The sequence below is a fragment of the Eurypyga helias genome, unplaced genomic scaffold (assembly GCF_000690775.1).
Source record: "Eurypyga helias isolate BGI_N326 unplaced genomic scaffold, ASM69077v1 scaffold34352, whole genome shotgun sequence".
Taxonomy (NCBI): Eukaryota; Metazoa; Chordata; class Aves; order Eurypygiformes; family Eurypygidae; genus Eurypyga; species Eurypyga helias.
In genome coordinates, this window is record NW_010237190.1 from 1,974 (window position 1) to 20,723 (window position 18,750).

At 49.7% G+C, this 18,750-nt stretch overlaps 1 protein-coding gene across 1 annotated transcript in view; it reads left to right on the forward strand.

Annotated features, from left to right (window-relative positions):
- Nucleotides 1-18,750, forward strand: part of ATP6V0D1 (ATPase, H+ transporting, lysosomal 38kDa, V0 subunit d1) — a 34,007-nt gene that overhangs the window by 165 nt on the left and 15,092 nt on the right. Inside the window, exons 2-3 of the mRNA XM_010147374.1 lie at nt 2,537-2,544; nt 10,002-10,196. Coding sequence (XP_010145676.1) covers nt 2,537-2,544; nt 10,002-10,196 — 203 coding nt within the window. The remainder of the gene's footprint in view (nt 1-2,536; nt 2,545-10,001; nt 10,197-18,750) is intronic.

Sequence of the window (18,750 nt, forward strand, 5' to 3'; positions counted from 1 at the left end):
CCTGAGGGGAAGGCCTGGGCGGTGGGCTGAGGGGAAAACCCGGCTGGTGTGAGGATGGAGGGTCGGTGGGTAGGCCGGGGGCTGCGTGGCAGTAGGGAGAAGAGCCGACAGCCGTGTTTTTGAGGTGCTGTCCCCTCTACCCCTTGGCTGAGCGGGCACTTTGTCCTTCCCCCCCTCCATGGCTGCTCCCTGAGCTCAGCTGACTCAGTTTCCCGGTCAGCCCGGCCGTGTGATTGCAGCAGCTGATACGGTGGTTTAAGGAAGCTTGAGCTCCCAGTGCTTTCTTGAAATGTCTGTGCAGCCGTGCTGCGTGTCCTGCGGTTGCTGGGAGCCTGGTGGGTTTGTCAGGCTTTGCTGGCGAGTCTTGTTTTGTGCCTAGGTGGCAGGTAGGGCAGGAGGCCTTTTTAAGGCTAGAAATAAGTCTACTGGGGTAATGTAACTTGACTCCTGATACCCGTGATCGTTTTTTGAGGAGACCAGGTCAGGTAGGAAATGACTTGCTGGTATTGAAGGATTGCTAGTGGAAAAATTCTGCTGTAAATCTAAGTAAATTCCATGGTGATTTATCCTTCACCTGAGAATAAACCTGAGTAATCCTGAGTTATCTTTCAAGGCTATTCTGACTTCCAGACATTGTCTCTTTTCTAGATCATAGTATACAAACCTGGAGAACTCTGGAGGTTTTGCTGTGTGATACTTGTTACCTGTGGGCAACTTGTTATCTTAATTAGTCAGTGCTAAACTGTTCCTCTATATCTGTGACGAGTTCTCACTCATTGGTGTCTAGCACCTGGATCACAAGTCATGAAGATCAAGACCAGTCAATGGGACTATAATAATTAAGTTGTTCTTTCTTCTAAAAATACTAATTTAAGCCTGAGCTTTATCTTGATGATCACTGCTGAGTGACTGAAATCAATATTGACTATCTAGAGGGATCCTTGGCAGGGTGAACCCTGGATGCACCCTGCATCCAGGAACCTTAACCCTGGAACGTTAAACAACAGAATGGGAACAGAGTGCTGTGATGTGCCTCAGTCCCTGCCTAAAAACCACCCAGGATGTTTTTACTTAGGACAGAAGCCCCTCTTCAGCCAGCAGACTTTTTTGCACCTCTTTGCTTGCCTCTGTCATTCATGCTATGGATCCCAGGGCATGAAGGAGGGCGGTGGGAAGTATTCCTGCTCTTTTGCTTGTCCGAAGTCTCAGTATGCCCTAAACTATCGCTTTACTGCCTTCCCTGCAGGTAACTTCCTCATTTACAGTATTTCTATATTTTTAGCTTCTCTTTTTTTCTCTTCTCTTTGCCTTCTGAACCAAGTTGCGCAAACTTAGCTTTGCCTTGGAGCAGCATTTTCTGCATTTGGAATGAGTCAGTTTGGACTTCCCATGTGTTTGTCTTGGTATTGTTACTGTCCCGTCCCCAACAGCGCGCTGGTGGCGGCTGCTGCTGCGGTGCGGCTTGTCAGGCTTCATTCAGAGCTTGAAGGCTGTTCCAAGTTCACCGCCAATCTCACTCCTTCTCCGCTCAGCTTTTTGTGCCTCTGTCTACTGTGCTCTTGCAGAAGGGTTTTCCGTAAAAGGAGTGTTGCTCTTGATCCCTTATATAGGTCTGTGGTCAGACCGTTTCTTTCCTCTGTCTCTTCAGTTCTGAGTTTCCCATTTTAGTACCTGTTGTCTGTGCTGCACAGACTTTTAACACATGTTCTTTCTCTCCCAGGTACCTGTCTGCATGAAATCCAGGCAGTGGGTAGCTTCTTAGCAGCCAAAATCAGTACTTAGGCATAAATATACCTACATTCTTCCCTACAGTTTCTGTTCTGTCTTTGCTGTTGCCTCTTGCATGTGAGTCTGGCTCTGCAGTTAGTCCCAGTCCTGGGGCAAATGATCACCTTGGTCATGGAGAAATTCCAAAGGACTAAGGCTGTTCTGGGGCTGCCCCTGGGAATCGGGTATCTAGCTGGTCACTGGTATTGACACTGTGCTTCCAAGTCTGAAATGTTGCTCCCTCTTGTCTGCTTGGATCACTCTGGAAGCACAAAGGAATTGAATTCTCTGCTTCAGGACTCGGGCTGGCAGCTTAGTGCTGCCAGAAGGAGGAGATCCTGCTTTTCTGAGTGATCCTCTCTCGTCTCTGCCTGTCTGGTCACAAAGTAAGCCGAATTGAGCTCTTGCTTCTTGATGAGTGAGAGAGAGTAGGTTCTCTCTGATCCGGCAGGCTCCTGACCTGGCTTTAAGAAGTGGCAGGAAAAACATGTCCAGGATTGAGGGGAGAGCTGTTTTGGCTCAGATTCTCTCCTGAAACCCTTGTCAATAATACGTTTAGTCCTTTCTTTGATCGCCACAAGTCCTGGTGCTTTGGTTGTTTCTCAGCCAGAGCTCCCTGTGTGCTGTACACCTGTGCTGGGTATTGCTTGGAACCTGCCTGGCCCTCTCTGTTGTGGCCAGTTCCTGTCTTTGACACAAGGTGTCAGTGAAGGACTTGGAGCCGCTTTCCTCAGCTTCAGCAGTGTGAGCATGGATCTGTTCCAGGTAGTGCAATCTGTCTTGGATAACCAAACTTATGAATCGCCCAGAATTCTACTGTCAAAAGGGTGGTGAGATGTCTCCAGCTCCTAAAAGCCATGGTAGCCTGTTAGAAGTCTGGTGTCATCTCTGGAGAATAAAAAGCTGCTGGTGCAGCTGGACTGCAGTGCTGCTTTTAAGCAGCAGGGTTCAGTCTGGGACCAGAGTGTAGGTTATCAGCAGACTTTACTGCTGGTCTGCAACCCTCCGTGCTGCAAAAAATACATGGCTCCTGGGCAGTGTACAAAAATCTTTAGAAACACAAGTTTTTTTACCTTCAAGTCAGTGTTCATGAGTCTCCTTTTCCTAATGTTCCTCTTGCTTCCACAGGAACAGTGTAGGAAACCGGTTTCTGTCTAACCTGCCGGTGCGATAAAGGTGACCAGCATGGTGACATCCAGCAGCGGGACGTGTTGCCTTCTGGCTGGGTAATGAAGCTGTGCAGTGGCCAGCTGAGAAGCATCACGTAGTCAGCTCAGGCTTGTTAGTGTGAGCCTCCATTGGGAGAGGCTTTCCAGAGGCTGCCTGTTTCCATCCCCATCACCTCCTGTGGGTGCTTATGCTTCTGTCCTTGCAGTCGGCTCAGCTGGGGACTTGCACAATTCTGGAGGCAGTGATGTGCATGTGGAGGGATGGGATCTGTCCTGTCTTCAGCTTAAGCTGTGTGTGGCCCTAGTCTCATGCCCCTGCAGGGGCCTGTCATGTTTTATTTGGGCACCTCAGCCTGCAGTTTATCAGTCTGCTGTGGCCTTGTCCCATGAAAAACTCCTGGGTTTTCAGTCCTCACTGCCCCAAGGTAGTGGTGTTGTGTCACATCAGCTTGGGGAAGAGCAGACTAACCATTTGAGCCCCAAAAACATATCTGGGAGGTGAAGGGTGGCTAAGAGAAGCAAATATATGTGATTCTTTTAGAAATAAGGGGTTTTGAAGACCATGATTCTCTCATCTCCTTGGTTTGGTCCATGGGCCTCCATTGCTAGGGTGCATGTGAATCCACAGTGAAACTGGGGAGCTTGAAGCAGGTAGGTCACCCTTATCCTAGAGTGTCTGGCTCCACGCCAGCTGGAAGGTCAGTGCTCTGCCTGAACGGTACCCTCACACATGCCAGAGCCTGGTTTTCTGTGAAACAAACCTGTAGCAATACACAGCGAGCATCAAACTCTTGATACAGGGCTGGATGGTGTGGAGTAAAGCATGACTGGGCAGGTTGGTTGGTTGGTTCTGAGTCTTGAAGAGTATTTCCAGGGTCGCTCTGCGTAGCCCTTGCTCCCTAGAAGGGGAGTGCTGCTTTTGGTCAACTCAGGAGTGGGTTGCTAAAGGCTTGCTGTCTTAAATGCCTGTTCAGTGTCAAGACATCCTTTTCTCTCCCACTTTCTCCTCTTTCCCCATGCAGGGGAGAGGTGCTGAAATACACTGAAGTGCCCTGAGCAGTTGAGTCACCGTGGGGTGAAGTGTGTCTGTCTGGTCGTCCCGTGGTCAGACAACGGGTAGATGCGCCAAAGGAAGAGCCTGCCTGAGCTGTGGGCTCTTGCCTTCAACAAACGGATGTTGGGAGCGTGTCCTCTGTGCACCAGACTTCTGCCAAGTGCAGCGTGTACTTTTGTTTTCATAGTCTCGAGGACCTTCTTTTCTCGCCTGGAGGCTGCCTTTGGTCCGTGGTGTTAACGTACGGAGTGTTCGCTGTACCTTCTTTTGCTGAGAGGAGAGCAGGAGGGGAGGTGCTACTTTTCTCTCTTCCATTTTATTACTGTGGTCTGGGAATTTGGGCCCCAAAAGGCTGGAGCTGGGCTTCTCATTCAGCTTAACCGCATGGGCAGTGTGTTCTCTCTCATGCAGAGAAGTTGCATTGCTACCAGAGTTGCAGACCGCCTCCAAGAGTGGAGCTCACGGTGTTCCCCTGGGTGCGGGGGCAGTGGGATAGATCCTTTCCTATGCAGCTCCTCTGCTGTACAGCCAAGCAAGGAGAGGCCACGTGATGGTCCTGAAGGGTGTCTGTGCTTAGATCCATCTTGAACTCCATGGTTCAGTCCCTGAACTGGGTGTAGAAGCCAGGCCATAATGTGGTGGGGACCTTTCAGAGGCATGGCAACGGTGCTCTCTATCCTGAGATCTAGGAGCCCTTTGTGAAAGGCTGCCCTTGCTTGCTGGGACCGTGTGGGAGGGCTGATCCTGTCCCCAAGAGCTATCATCTGCCAGATGAGGCAGAGCATATGGGAACGGGGAGACCTGGGGATGGTATAGCCCATTCCTGTCCTGGGAATGCTGGCTGCTCGTGCAGCAACACAGCAGTAGCCAGAAGGCTGTCCTGCTAATCTCAGGGCTTTGTCCTGCATCGTCCAGTGTAACCACTCGCCGTGGCTGGTTCATCAGCTGTCCTGGTAAAACGAGCTCAAGGAAAACATGATTTATTGGAAGAAAGATGGCACTTCCACAGCCTGCTAAAGCATGGTGGCAAACAAACACTGTGGTCTCTGGCTTCCTGCAGGGGTCAGCAGAGGCTCTTTGCTGTTTGTTCTGGCCTCCTTTACTGGGCAGAGACCTCCTTCATAGCTTCTCCTAGCTGAACTTCAAGCAGCAGCTGAGGTCAGCTTCTCTGCGCTGGTGCAGCTTCAGCCCTTGTTTGGGTCCTGCCCCTCCTTAGAAGATGATGGTGTCTGGCTTTCCTGGCAAGTATTACCGCTCGGCAGTCTGTCGGTGCTTTCGTCTTGTTGTTTTTCCTCTGCTGTCAGCTCCTGCAGCGTGAGGCTGCTTTCTGCCCCGTTTCCCTCAGCTTCTGAATGATTTGTTGCCTCTCCCTTAAACCGCTGTGCTAGGGCCGATGTCATCGGTGTGTTGAGACCTCCGAGGTTACAGCCGTGACTTAGCGCAGTCTGCTGTTAAGGGTGGGAAAAAGGGGTACGTAGGGGAGAAGCTTCCTGGAGATGCAGGCAGACTAGTAAGGGTTACCTCGCCTTTTGGGTGGATGAGGAGAGGGCTACTGGCTGAGTGGCTCCGAAGGAAACAAGCCATGCTCGGTTGGAAGCTCTGAGCAGGGGTGAGTTCAACCCCAGGGAGGGCTGGGCTAGAAACACAGGCGGCTGTTTGGTGCCGAGGGCATCTCAAACACAAAAGGTGAAGAGCGAGAGGTGAGATGCCGGTGAGGAAAAGGGCCAACGACAACACTTGTGTGTCCAGCTGTGGCCCAGAGGAATTTGCTGCTGACAGCAGAGGAAAAGTGGCACGTCGCTGCTGGTGGTGTGCAACCACAGAAAAAGTCTTAAATTCTGCGGGGAATGAAGTGCCTCTGGGTAAATCTCGGGTGAGATTTCGGAGAAGCAGCCTCGGGAGAGGCTGAGGTGGCTATAAACAGACCGAACCGACATCAACAAGCTGAATGGTAATGACTGCAGGCTTGTGAAGGGGGACGTGGGCGATGCAGCTCATCTGCAAACTGCTGCGTAATCCCTCGGCTGCTTTACTGCCTCGGGCCTGGGAGATGCCGAACAGAATTTTAATTTTTGTGGGCAGCAATGGCCCCGGGTGCTTTGGCGTGAGATAGCGGGGTTACAGCAGATAACTGTGTGAGAACATGAGTTCAGCTCGGAAGCTGCGCAAGCTAATTCCATGCCTGTGCACGAGAAGGCAGGTCAGTCCGTGCTTGGAACTGCTTGAGCCCTTGATTCAGAGCTCTGCAATGCAGTTATGGGAAGATGCTGAAGAAGGAAGGGGTGGAATTAGGAGCTGGTGGGGCTGTGGGTCACTGAGTTGGGCTTACAGGACAGGCTCTGACAGATGTCTGAAAGGCTGAGTGATGACTTGATTCCTCGTTATGACGAAGCAGACTTGCTGTGGTCAGTAGCATTACTGTGGATCTGAAGACCCTCAAGAAAATGTCACTGAAAGGTCAAGATGTGGTGTCAGCACAGCGATGCGGTGAACTAAGCTTCGGTTGTGTTTCTGCCTCCAGCTGCATCAAAACCAGAGGGCCTGATCCCAGAGGTGAGAGGAGGGGGCTGTAAGTGTATGTCACGGTACTCTCCAGCGCTGCCCGACTTGAATACTCAGCAGAAAAAGGCTGTCACTCTGACGAGCTGTTGTGTTCCTGCACGAGGCAGCTTTCTGGGAACGGTGACCTGGCCATAATTGACTAGCTTTTGCGGGGGAGGAGGGAGAACAAAAATGTTGTGGTAATTCAAATGCTCCCTTGCCAAATGCTGGCTCAGTCCGTTTCTTCAAGTGCGTGAACCGCTTGGAAAAACGCCGGAACGGGCAAATGTACCTCTTGGAAGCAGTCACTGGGTTGGGGGTGCGTGCTGCTGTTAGTCAGCATCTGGAGGAGCTCGTGGGGAGGGGCTGGGCTGTAGGTGCAGGTCTCTCTGCCGCTCAGGCAGCTGGGGAAGAGCGCGGCAAAAGACTGGCAGCCAGTGTCCCGTCGTCATGCAGCGTGTGGGATCTCTGGCAGCCGCCCCTGCTGAGGTGCTGCTGTTGCTGCCAGAGGCCAACTCCGTCTCGGCCTGAACTTGCGTTAGGAAATAGGAACTTGAGCTTTTGGAGAGCTTGGGGCTTGCTCAGCAGTGGGTCCACTTATTAGTCACCGTGCTACTAGGACAGCTCTTCTGGCAGGGGATTTGGGAAACCACGGGATTAGTCCCTTCCTGACAGAAAAGCCTGACATGGGAATAGTCCTACCAAAAACTCCCAAACCACCTTGGCCGGGGCTTGGTGACCAGCTGGAGGAGGACAGGCTCATGTACGGCACTGGTACACCACGGGATGCCTCAAGCTGGGGTTTATAAATCCAGTCCGATTTTTGGAAGATGTGTTCTGTCTGCTTGGATGCTAAGAGATTCAGAAGAGTTTTGTTCCTGCAGCTTGTGGCTGGCCTTCCCCATAAAAATTAATTCCAAGTGTTATATAAACACTGCCCTTATTCCAGTTGCAACATAATGTTGTGCTGGCTCTTGTGCTGTGGAGTTGGAGGGGCAACCCCATCATCGTGCAGGACAAAATGCTCTGGCCAAAGCAGCTCACGGGAACTTGCTGAGAGCGGTCGAGGGAGAGGCTGCAAGGCGCAGCCTGGGTGGCTCTGGTGTAAAGATGATGCAGCTCCAACCTCCCAGAAGGGAATGGGACAGCAAAGTTGACTTTTTGTGTCGCTGGGTCTCTAGCGTCAAGCGATCCCATGGCAAGGTGGCGTCTTGCAGCCGCAAAAGTGCGAGCAGAGTTGCAGGCCATCATGACACCGAAAGGAACCGCTGGTTTTGCTGTAGCAGAGTTGGAGTTGAGGGAACAAGCTGAAAGCTTTGGACGCTTCCCTGCTGAAGGAAGACATGGTAGGATATGTGATTGCTGCTTCCTCTCCGAGGTCCAGTATAGCTGCAGAATAACATCACGTGCCTTTTTGGGCAGGCTTACTTTTCATCAGAGCTCTGCACAATTAGAGAGAACTGGAAGTAGGAGCGATGTGAACATAACTACTGCAGTCCCTGTGCCTTCCCTTGCAGCCTAGCTTTGTGGGTGCAGTACTCTTACCGGGACCCTCTCTCACATTCATTGAGCAACTGCTGAATTTTGCTCCACTCTTCCCGTAGCTTCCGCTAAAAGCAGACAGTAGAGTCCTGATCTGACAGTGGAGCTTAATTTCTACTTGGACTCATCATCCAAGAGCTTTTAAAAGAGGGACTGAAACTCATAAAGATGTAATTCCATTCGACTTCACCTCTGTAACTGTTTAGCTTTCAAAACTTTTTAGCTTTCAAAAATCAAGCAAGAGCAAAAACAGGTGAGAACTCGCTGCATGCAGGGCGCTGCCTGTGAGCGGGCTTTCTGCGGGGTTTAGGGAGTGATGCCGTCAGCAATCCTATGCAGGCTGCGTGGAGGTGGGGGCCATTCTGGGTCTCAGCATGATCCAGTGTTTGACAAGAGTCACGTTGAAAACTCCACTGTCTTGACTTAACTGGACCGTGTCTTCCCACCTCAAAAGTGTGAGTTGATAACGTTTTGGTAGAATAACACATGTCTGTTTTGCTGCGGCGTAGTCTCAGGAGCAGATGTGTAGGCTGACTTTCGTCTTTGCTTCAGCCATGATGGGTCTTGTTGGGAGAGCTCCTGCATCTAGTTGGCTTGAAAGCCCTTCCACCCCTCGGGCTGAGGACAGCGTTGCGCTGTGCAGCACATGCTTGGTTTGGAGCCCGATGCGGAGGATGCTCTCCAGCTCGTGCCTGTAGCTGGGTGTGTAGTGTCAAAAGATCAAACTCCTCCATCCAGGCTGAGCCCTTGCTCTGACCTCAGTGCCATGGGTGCTCGTGCCATAATACTGGGGCCTCGTACGGAAGAGAAAGGCCGCTTCAGTGCTCCCGCTGCAGAGAAACCAGGGAGAAATGTCTTTTTGTTTTCTCTGGACGGTGTGTTCACATCTGGTTTGACTAAACTCTTCCAGCTACTTTCCTTTCCCCATAAAGGTCTTGAATCCCTAGGAGGGTGCTTGCCTAACTGGCCCTCTGAGGTGAAGCCAAAGGGAGATGAACATTATGTACCAGTGCAGCGAGTAGAGCTTTGAGGAGTAGGATTATATGACGTTCCTCAGTTCTGGATTCAGTTTTTCCATAGAGACACTTAAATGCTTTTGGCGCAGGCAGGGCTTTTATCTTGACAGAGCTCAGCGTGTTGTGGTTGCTTGTTGGCCAGGTCTATAGCTTGATTGGGCACCTGACCTGCAGGGAGGGAAACAAAGGTTTCCTCTGCTTGAAACTGGAGGAAGGGCAGGCTTCTGAGCATGTTCCTCCATCCTGGGCAGGGGTTGGCTTCTGTAAGAGATGGATTTAAGTGGCTTTCCTCTTCACCAGCCCCTCTCTGCCTCTTCAATCCCTGACTTCTGTTTACCAGTGCAATTAGTTGGATCGGCTTGATGGAATACCTAGTTGCTTTCTAATTTCAAGGTTTCTCTTTGTTTCTTTTGGGCTTTGAAAGCTTTTGAGATGCCTTCACATCGGTAGTATCTGCGGAAACTTGCTGGTGGGTGCAGGTAGGTTCTTGGTGGTGGTTGCTTCAGAGAAACCTGCAACCAGAGCCCTTTGGCTAGAGGAAAGGCGTATGTGGTTTCTTTTTTTTTTTTCCCCTAGATTTCTAGCAAATCCTTCCTAGAAAATCAGTAGCCTTCCACCTTGATCAAGCACAGCAGACAGCTGGCACAGGCGTGTGATCAGCTACATAGATGGTGTCATGGTTTCCCCTTGAAGACAGGGCAAGGCTGGTATGGGGAAAGACTTGGGGTTTTTTCCTGCATTTGGATTGTCCATGGTGAAACTGAACGCAAATATAAGCAGGTGACTTAACACGTGGGTTTTTGACTAGATGATCTTTTTGAGAATATAATACCTAGAGAAGTGCTGAGCAGCAGCTCGCTTGGATATGCTCAGAAAAAGAAAAAAACCAAACCCAACACAAACGCTGTAGAGTGGAATGAATCCTTCTTTTTCAGACTTGAAACTGCACCTCCAGAGCACAGACTATGGGAACTTCCTGGCCAACGAAGCCTCCCCGCTCACCGTCTCCGTCATAGACGACAAGCTGAAGGAGAAGATGGTGGTGGAGTTCCGTCACATGAGGAACCACGCATATGAGCCCCTAGCAAGTTTTCTGGACTTCATCACGTGAGTACCAGCTGTTCGTGAACAGGCTTCGAAACGCTGGTGTTCGCCCAGACCTGAGGGCTCTTGGACCGGCTTCTCACACTCGGCCTTGTAGCTGCTGTGTTTCTGCAGCTTCTTGAAACCTTTCTGGTTGTATCTGGAGGCCTCAAACCAGCTGCACGGCATCACTACGTTCTTTAAGGCTCCCACTCCCCCTGTGTGCTTCATGGCACACCTCAGCAGCCTTCCGCTGCAGAATTGGTTCAGTCTCTATTAGAGCTGTCATTTACCCTTGTGTTAAATGTTCCTGGGTGTTTTAAAATGTGATCCTGCTGCAAAGCAGACGCATGACAGCAGTTGCCTGTTAGGTCTGACCCACTGAGGTGAATCAGCCTTCATCAGGGCTGCTGTGATCCTGCCATCCCACCCCAGGGGCTGCAGGCCTCCCTCTGACCCCGTCACAAACTGGTTCAGGGAGTTGAGCTGGCCAAAAATTGAACAACATTTCCCTTTTTGGGGTTAATCTTTGATTTGTTTTTCTAAGCCAGCTCAGTGGGATCCAGCAGTGCTAGGGGAAGGGAGGGCCTGGAATATGCAGCAAAGACAGGGCTGCAGCAGCCTCAGCTTGTCTCTGTCAGTGCATGGAGAGACACGGAGCGTGTGCGCTTCCAGAGCAGGTTCAGCTGATGAGAAAAGCTTGAAATAGCACAACGTTCTCACAGCTATCTCCTCTTAGCAGTTTTGCACAACCCTCTGCTTCCCTGTGTGCTGCTCTTGTTTTAATTGGTAATAAAATGAAATTGATAGCCTCGTGGAGATACCAGTTGTGCTGGTTTGCATCAGAAACGTGGAAGTAAAATTGCCTTTTTTTTTTTCCCTTTCCTTAGTCAATGTGCCTGTAAGCTCTAGTTTGGCTTGAAAACTGCGTAGTCGGTGGCCTCCTCTAACCAGTGAGGAGATACGTCATGGAGTAAAGGGAATTTCTGGTTCAGTAGAACATGAGTAACTTGCATCTCTGCGAAGAACACTGTACTCTGGTCTCGAGGAGGGTAACTGATACATTGGCCTTTGTTTATTTGACACGGTGAGCTTGGGCTTATCGCAGGCACTCTGGCAAGGGGTGTTTAATCTTGCCTTTTTGGCAGCTCTCTGTGTTTTTCTTGCTTGCCACCTAGAGAGTTTTAAATGGTGCAGGCTGATGTGGAAAGGCCTTTGTGGTTGGGTCGAAGATTTTAAGTTTTGGACTATCTGTGGCATCTCCTGCATGTGCAGATATTGATTAAAGACCTGTCTCTTTGCCGTATTCCTTCCTTTTCTGTCCTTTCAGTGCCTGGACAGTAACAATCTCATTTTTCTAATCCAGTGGCTCATATCTGTGTTTTTCTGGGTCACTGTGCTAAAGCTGCCTGTTCTTTAAGCCTTTCCTATTTTATAAGAAGTATTGTTTTCTTATATGCCTGTCACTAAAATTCATGGGGTTTTCATGTTTGGCTTCAGATACAGAGGAAGACGTGCCAAGCCGTCAGTAAGATGTGCCCAAGCCCACATTTTGCAGCAGTGTTCACAATGAATGAAGCAGATTCTAGCTTATCACCTTAGTTGTGTGCAACAATCCCTTCGATTCTCTCAAACTTGACTTTCAAAACACCTCTTTGCTCATTTTAATTTGCTGTAAAGACATGAGTACTGTGCGAGCCTGGCAATAGTAGGTAGCTTGTCCTCTGCTGATGCTTTTCCTGTTCTGACCTACAGGTTTATGGCAATGTCTAGATTCTGAAGAAGTATCATAGTAATTGCTAATGGTCTCTTAGCTTATGTCGTATCTGTTTAAAGGCTGTAGTCTGGGCAGGACACATGAGTATCTTGCAAGCTTTAAAACATTGCAGTTCCCTAACTTTCCCACTTTGAAAACCAGTGCATAGAAAAGACGGACTGAAAGGCCTCAGACCCTGCCTGCCCCGATTACACACTGAGTGACTTGGTAGGAAGGCTGCAAATAGCTGTGGAAGTCCAGTTTCCTGTTACACCAGTCCTGTTGACCTTCTGTCATGTCTACATCCAGCTCAAGTTGTGCAGAAGACCTCAAACGTCTCATGTAATCTGATAGGCTGCTTCTCGCAGCTGTTCGAATGACTAAAACTGGTGGTCTGCCTTCAGCTTGATTTAACTTTGATCTTGTTCTGCTTCTCTCTCTCTGATTTTGATGAGTTCTCTGCAGCAAAACACAATTCTGGGCAGATACCTGTATCTCTTGCCTACTGTGTAATCTCATCTTTAATATATTGGTCCCACTGAGCACAGGATGTTTCTTTCTTGAGTTGTCTTCAGTCTCATCTCTTCTTCTTACCCACACAACTTGTTTTAATGCCACTCTCTGCAGTGCTGCTTAGAGGAAGGCAGAAGATGAAGCAGGAGAAAAGCTGTTTTGCTACATGGAGCGTCTTCCCTCTCTCGTGGAGCCTTTTGTGTGAGGAGTCCAAGTGTTCAGTTGTGTTTTGGCATGGTTCTGCTGCACTGCTGATGGGGGGTGTCTCCTCTGGGCCTGCACTCATCACCCCAACGGAGCATGGATGAAGCTGCCAGCTTCAGCTGGTCCTATGTGGGAGTTGCTGTCAGCGTATTAGAAGCTCTAACAACTTATAATGACCCTACAGGCAAGTTAAAACAGAAGAATGAGGACAGTGAAACACAAGGAGTTTGGAGAGGGTGCTGGTTTTGCCCAGTGAGTCTTAATATCTTCTGTTGATAATCCGAATATATTTAGTAGCTGGGCTAGCAGAAAAGAGGGTAGACTAGGTGGGACTTCTTGGGCTGCCTTTCAGGCTGTGTTTTATTTCCTGAAACTGTCCCGTGGGTTCTTGGAGGTCTTGGTTAGGGACAGGAGTTTCAGGGCTTATTGTCCTACTGACGGTATGAAGCTTCCCCCGCATGTCCCAAATAGTGTGGAGTGGAGAACAGCTCTGTTGGGCGGCTGGCAGTGAGTACTTGTGCCGGAAGCCTCCCTCAAACCCAGGCCTGCTTGTGAGCAGAGGGGTTCGGGCACAGGACGTTGGCAGTGATGGGGATGTTGTGCCTGTGCATGCAGTGGTACTGTGTCATCCTGCCTGCTCTGAGTGACACTGGGACAAGCCTGTGCCACTCTGCCTGCGCACGCAGTTTGGTGTGATGGGGTGATTTATCTTTGCCTCTTGAACGTGGCTATTTCCCACTCCTTTCTGCTAGAGTACTTAATGAAACATTAGCAGGAAATGGTACAGGCAGCTCAGGGTGGTCAGAAGAAGAAATGGTACTAAACTGAATGCGTCCACGTGAAACTTCACAGTCTGAATTGAAATAGAAAGTGGCAGAGAGATGTGGCCAGTGTGAGTGGGGCTGGTTTCTGCAGGAGGAAAGCTGGGACTCTCCTGAGAGAGGCGCAGGGTTGTAAACACAGACTTTAAAATCGAGTGGGGTTGTAAGAGGTAATACCTGGCTTAAAATGGAAGAAAATGTTCTGTAGCATGTCCATCTGAGCTCTGAAACTCACTGCTGCCAGACGCCTTTGTACTTACATTTTGGGCCATAGAAGCACTGGATCGAGGCCTGTTGAACACTTGGGTGCCATCTCGCCATGAGTGGCCAGGATGTAGGTGGCTGGTGCTGGAAGTGGATCAGGAGTTTAAAAGTTGTGTTTTGTCCTTCATCAGTGTCCTGCTGGACCTCTGGAGTGGTTTTGAGTTGTTCCACAGGTAACTTGCACTATCCAGAGTTGTTCTTCCTCGGAGGCTGCTCAGACCTTGACCCGGGGCATGTTGTGGAGAAGGTCTGGGGAACTGTCTGATCTGAGGGGTGGCTGTAGTCCTTGTCCCCTCCAGAGCCCACCTCCCAAAAGCTGTGCCCTTCGTCCCTGCGTGAGGTTATGCTGTGTCACTTTTCTTGCCTCTTCGAAGTGACCCATGAACGAGGGAAGGAGAAGCAGCAGCGGGTACAGCCTGGGGGGACCAGAGGATGCGTCGTCTTGGTGTGCTCTCCTCGCCTGGCTCCAGGATGAGGCAGCGCTGCCTGAGACTTGCCTGAAGGTGGCACTCCAGCCCCATGGCTGCCTGTCCCCAGGGGCACACCGTGCCCGAGACAGATGGTCCCCTATGGAGGTGGGCAGGAGTTAGCTTGTCCCCTGAGCTTAGGGGAAAGGACAGGGTTCAAAAGCAACGTGACAAAACGTTGGAAGAAATTCCAAGCAAATCAGGATGAAATTCTTCACAGAGAGGGTAGTGAGGCACTGGAACAGGTTGCCCAGAGATGTTGTGGATGCCCCATCACTGGATGTCTTCAAGGCCAGGCTGGATGAGGCTTGGAGCAACCTGGTCTAGTGCAAGGTGTCCCTGCCCATGGCAGGGGAGTTGGAACTAGATAATCTTTAAGGTCCCTTCCAACCCAAACCATTCTGTGATTCTATGAAAACTGACCCAAGATCGCAGCTGGGCAGCAACCCCAAAGCAAGGTCTCTGCTCCCTAAATCATTTGCTGCTACTGATTCCTTTTTTTTTTGTCCTGTTGCACTCCTCTCCTGGCACCACGCTGGCTCTTCCCTGGCTCCGATCCTCTCCAGGAACTCTTCTGTGGCAAGTGTTGTGTTGTTAGTACCAAAATATTGAGGAAGTTGGCCGATTTCCCTTTTGTTGGTGGTTTTTTTTTTTTTTGCAAGTGGGGGCTGTAGCTGATGGCCTCCGCCACTGCGTATCATGGCAGGGAAGAGATCAACTTGTCGAGCCTGCCATGGTCTCTATAAAACACCTGCTATCTCTCCGTGTTGCCATGCAGCTCCTGGCTGGAAGGCTGCTGGTGCTGGGCTGTGTTTTTCAGCCATCCGTGGTACGTTCTGACTGATAGGCACAAGTTGAATTGTTAACATCTCTGCTCCAACACAAACAATTGACTGTTTGGCTGAGGGATTGCAGCGATATTCTGTAGGGCAGCAACAAACAGGTATTAAGTGTACTTGAAACAGCAAAACCCACTTCCTGAATTCACCAAGCGCATATTGACTTGTGGGATGGAAATGGGTTTTAGGTTCTTCTCGGTGATGTGCTGCCCTGCCTTTTTGTGAAGGCTTTGTTCTTTGTCATAGCCTGACACGGTGCCATGTCCCGTCTCTCCTTCCTTCCAGTGTCCCTGTAGATGGTTTAGGATTCTTTACCTAAAAGGTTCGTGGTGTTGCTCCTGACTCCACCCTGCTGAAGCCCGATTGGATTGTCAGCTTTAGGATTTTTCCAAGGGGAGAAGGTGGTTTGGTTTGGGTTTTTTTCCCCTCTCCTCCTCCGGGAAGTGGTTTCACAGCAGCCGAGGTGCCAGCTCTGGCAGTTGGGCCCCTGGAGCCCTTGCCGCAAGCTGGTGGGCAGAGAAGGGTTCGATCTTTTGTTCAGGTGGGGGAGTTGGTGGTGGAGGTCTGAGGTGGAGCTGGGTCTAGGCACATTTTTCCAAATCCGTGCTCAAGCTCGTTGCCGGAGGACAGGCTAGGTCGTCTTTTGTCTTTACCAGTCTGCTAGGGCTGGGAACCGGGTTCTTTGTTGCCCTGAGGATGCAGCTGGGAACTTGGCTTTCAGTGTGTTTTTGTGGTCACAAGGCATGTTTTTGATGAGGCTGCATGTACCTTTTCCCCTTGCGCATGCCTTTTCTTAGCTGACACTTCCCTCTGTTACCTTCTCCCTGACCCAGTCCTGCTCTGCCTCTCCCCTGCGCTGGATAGATCTAGTTTCTGCTGCACGACTTTCAGTTCAAACTTAATCTTGCAGCAGTGGTTTTTCTGGAGCCAAATCGTTTCAATTGCTACTTGAGCTGAAGAGCAATAACCCTCTTCTCTGGAGTAGGAAGTTGCCTGTCTTTATTCTAAATATACTGGAGTGTGCATCCTGGCATGACTGTAGAGGTTACAAAATATGACTACATGCTTTTGAAGGCTTTTCTTGTGGGAGAAAAAATCCAAATGCTGTACATTAGACACTTGCAGTTTATTTTGGGCGAATACAACAATCTGAAGGATCTTTCCTGCTGCTGCTATGGTTGAAACTGTGCTATACTATTTTCAATTACTTGTTGTCTACTTGGTGGCAGTGTGATGGGGAAGCAAAAATGCCCGTGGTGGCTGGGGATCCTGCAATAAAAGGTTTACGAGCCTTTTCTGGCAGAGACGGTTTTGGCAGAGAAGCACAGGTTTCTGACAAACAGCTTCCCTGTTTGCAGGGAGTGCAAAGTTGAACTGATAAGCCAAGTTCTTAGAGGGATTATGCAATATTCAAACTAAGAGAGCATATAAGTAATGGTCTAGAAATGATCCCAGACTCGCATCCTCTGGATGGTACCATCAGAACTGCGTCTGTCCTCCTGCACACACAAAGGATACACATCTCCTACTGGTTTCCCAGAACTGATGTCCATGAAGATGGACTGGGTTGGGTGCCTAACTGGTGGCTGTGGAAGCCATCTATCAAAATGGTGTGATTGTGGGTGTCCTCATCAGAAAGGGACTCTCTGAAAGGTGGATTTCACTGTATATTGTGTAGAGGATATGCTTTTTTTTTTTCTTCTTCCCCCCCCCGCCCCTTCCCCCAGATCTCTAGTGCCTGGAGAGCACTTCACCTGGCCTGTGGATTTGAACGGGAACAGTGTGAACCAATGCAGTTCTTGGCTTGGCAAGTCTTAGCGTGGTGCCTAGCAAACAGGGTGAGCCGTGGTAATGATCAGATGAGCTAGCAATGTTATCAGTGCAGTAAAAATGCAGCGAAGTGCTACTTGATGAGCTCCAGATACAGGCCTGTGTTTCACTACGAGAAATCTTTTAATGAAACTCTGCAGCCCTGAGAAGGGGCTGTAGTGTGCAGGCTGGGGGTGATGAGGTGAGAAGACATTGCTCCCGGACAGCATCCCTGTCCACGCTGATGCTGTTTCTTACGGAGGCAGTGTGTGGACTTAGCTATCTTCTCGAGCTTTGTTTAAAGCTGAATCCCTCTGGTGATCTGCAGCTCACAGGAACAGTCCTTCTGTTGCCCTCATGTTCCTTCTTGCAGCCTTTCTCTCTACCGGCTGAACAGCATGTCCGTTGGAGTCATAAAATGGGGGAGGACAGGGAAGGAGTATGTGAGGAGGTTTATCAGTGCTTCTCTGATTGATTTACACGCGGTTGCAGCTTTTCCTGAGGACAACCTGTGTGCAGTGCTGTCAGGTGGATGAACGTTCACTGAGCGCTTCTGTCCCCTTCTAACACCCTTCGCTCGAGGTCTCTGGTGCTGGACCTTAGCAGCCTTCATTTTCCTTTTGTCTTTCCATGGATCTGCCTTATCTAATGCTCTGGGCTGGCAAGTTCAGCCCGGAGAAGGCCTGAAGGCCAAGGGCACTGCTCCTGGAGACTTCTTGAGGGCATCTTTGGGTCCCAGTCCCTTTTCCCAGATCTATTCTGTATGCTAGTTTGAAGTCTAGCAAATACTTATGTAGGTAGCTTTGTATAAATACTGCCACAGAGTACCACAGCACATAGAGTCAGATCATGTCTCCCCACAGGGTTTACTGCATGTCAAGTGGGATGAGGGTTTTTTTGGTCCTTGGAATAGTTTTTGGTGTTTCTAGGTTTGTTTTGGTGGCTTTTTTTAAGTTTTTACGTGTAAGGAAAGTAAGAAAACAGCATATGCAAGCTTTTGCAGCTGCTCTGTGTGAAAGCAGCATGATTAGATGTTTCTGGTCAATATTTAAAATGTAATTAGTGCCGGAGTCCACTCAGCACAGCGCAGAGTGCCGGGACTCAGCCTTGCGTACCAGCCTATAGTGTTTCTCAAGCTGTGAGGTCAATTTTTGAGGCATCAGGCTTAAGAAACTAGAGGCTCTTGCACGAGGCTACAAGGTGTCCAAAACATTTCCTGGTGTCTCAAGGGGTTTGTACGCATCTAGGACACAACGTCATATTCCTAAAGCCTCAAAATTAAAAGTACTTTGTCTAGGTGTTTTTTTCTCGTTAGCCCTTAACACTGCTAACGCTGTAGGACCGCTCACAAGTTACCGGATGATACCACTGGAAAACTGAGGTCAGTATCCCAAGAGAACTAGACTCACTAGAAGATGGTAAAAATCATGTGGAGATGCTGCTAAATATAGATTAATGCTGAGAACATTCCTGGATACTTGGATTTGAAGGGCTGCCACAGCCTCGGTGAAGTTACAAGTCTCTGCTGTGCAATGGTCTCGTTGATCTAAGTTTAGCAGGGCACCCACTTATTGGCTGAGTGCCCTTGGTTTGTGGTGGCAACCATGAAATTCTCAACTTTCTCTTTGGCAGGTTCACGAACCTACCACTTTAGGTGTGGTTTTTATTGGTGTGACTCTAGGAAAGACACTGTGTGAAGACAGGAAGAGATCAGGACGCCGTGAGCGGAGACCATCGCTTTGCTGCATCTGCTCTTGCTGTTCCCTGGACTGCCTGAGCTACAGCTGAAGATGGGGGGTAAAACTGCTGGTGGCTGGAAGCTGCTGGTCTGGCTTCTTCTAGTCTGAGCTGAAAAACTGATTTAAGGATTTGACTCGCTTCATCTACTGACTATTACCTGAACAA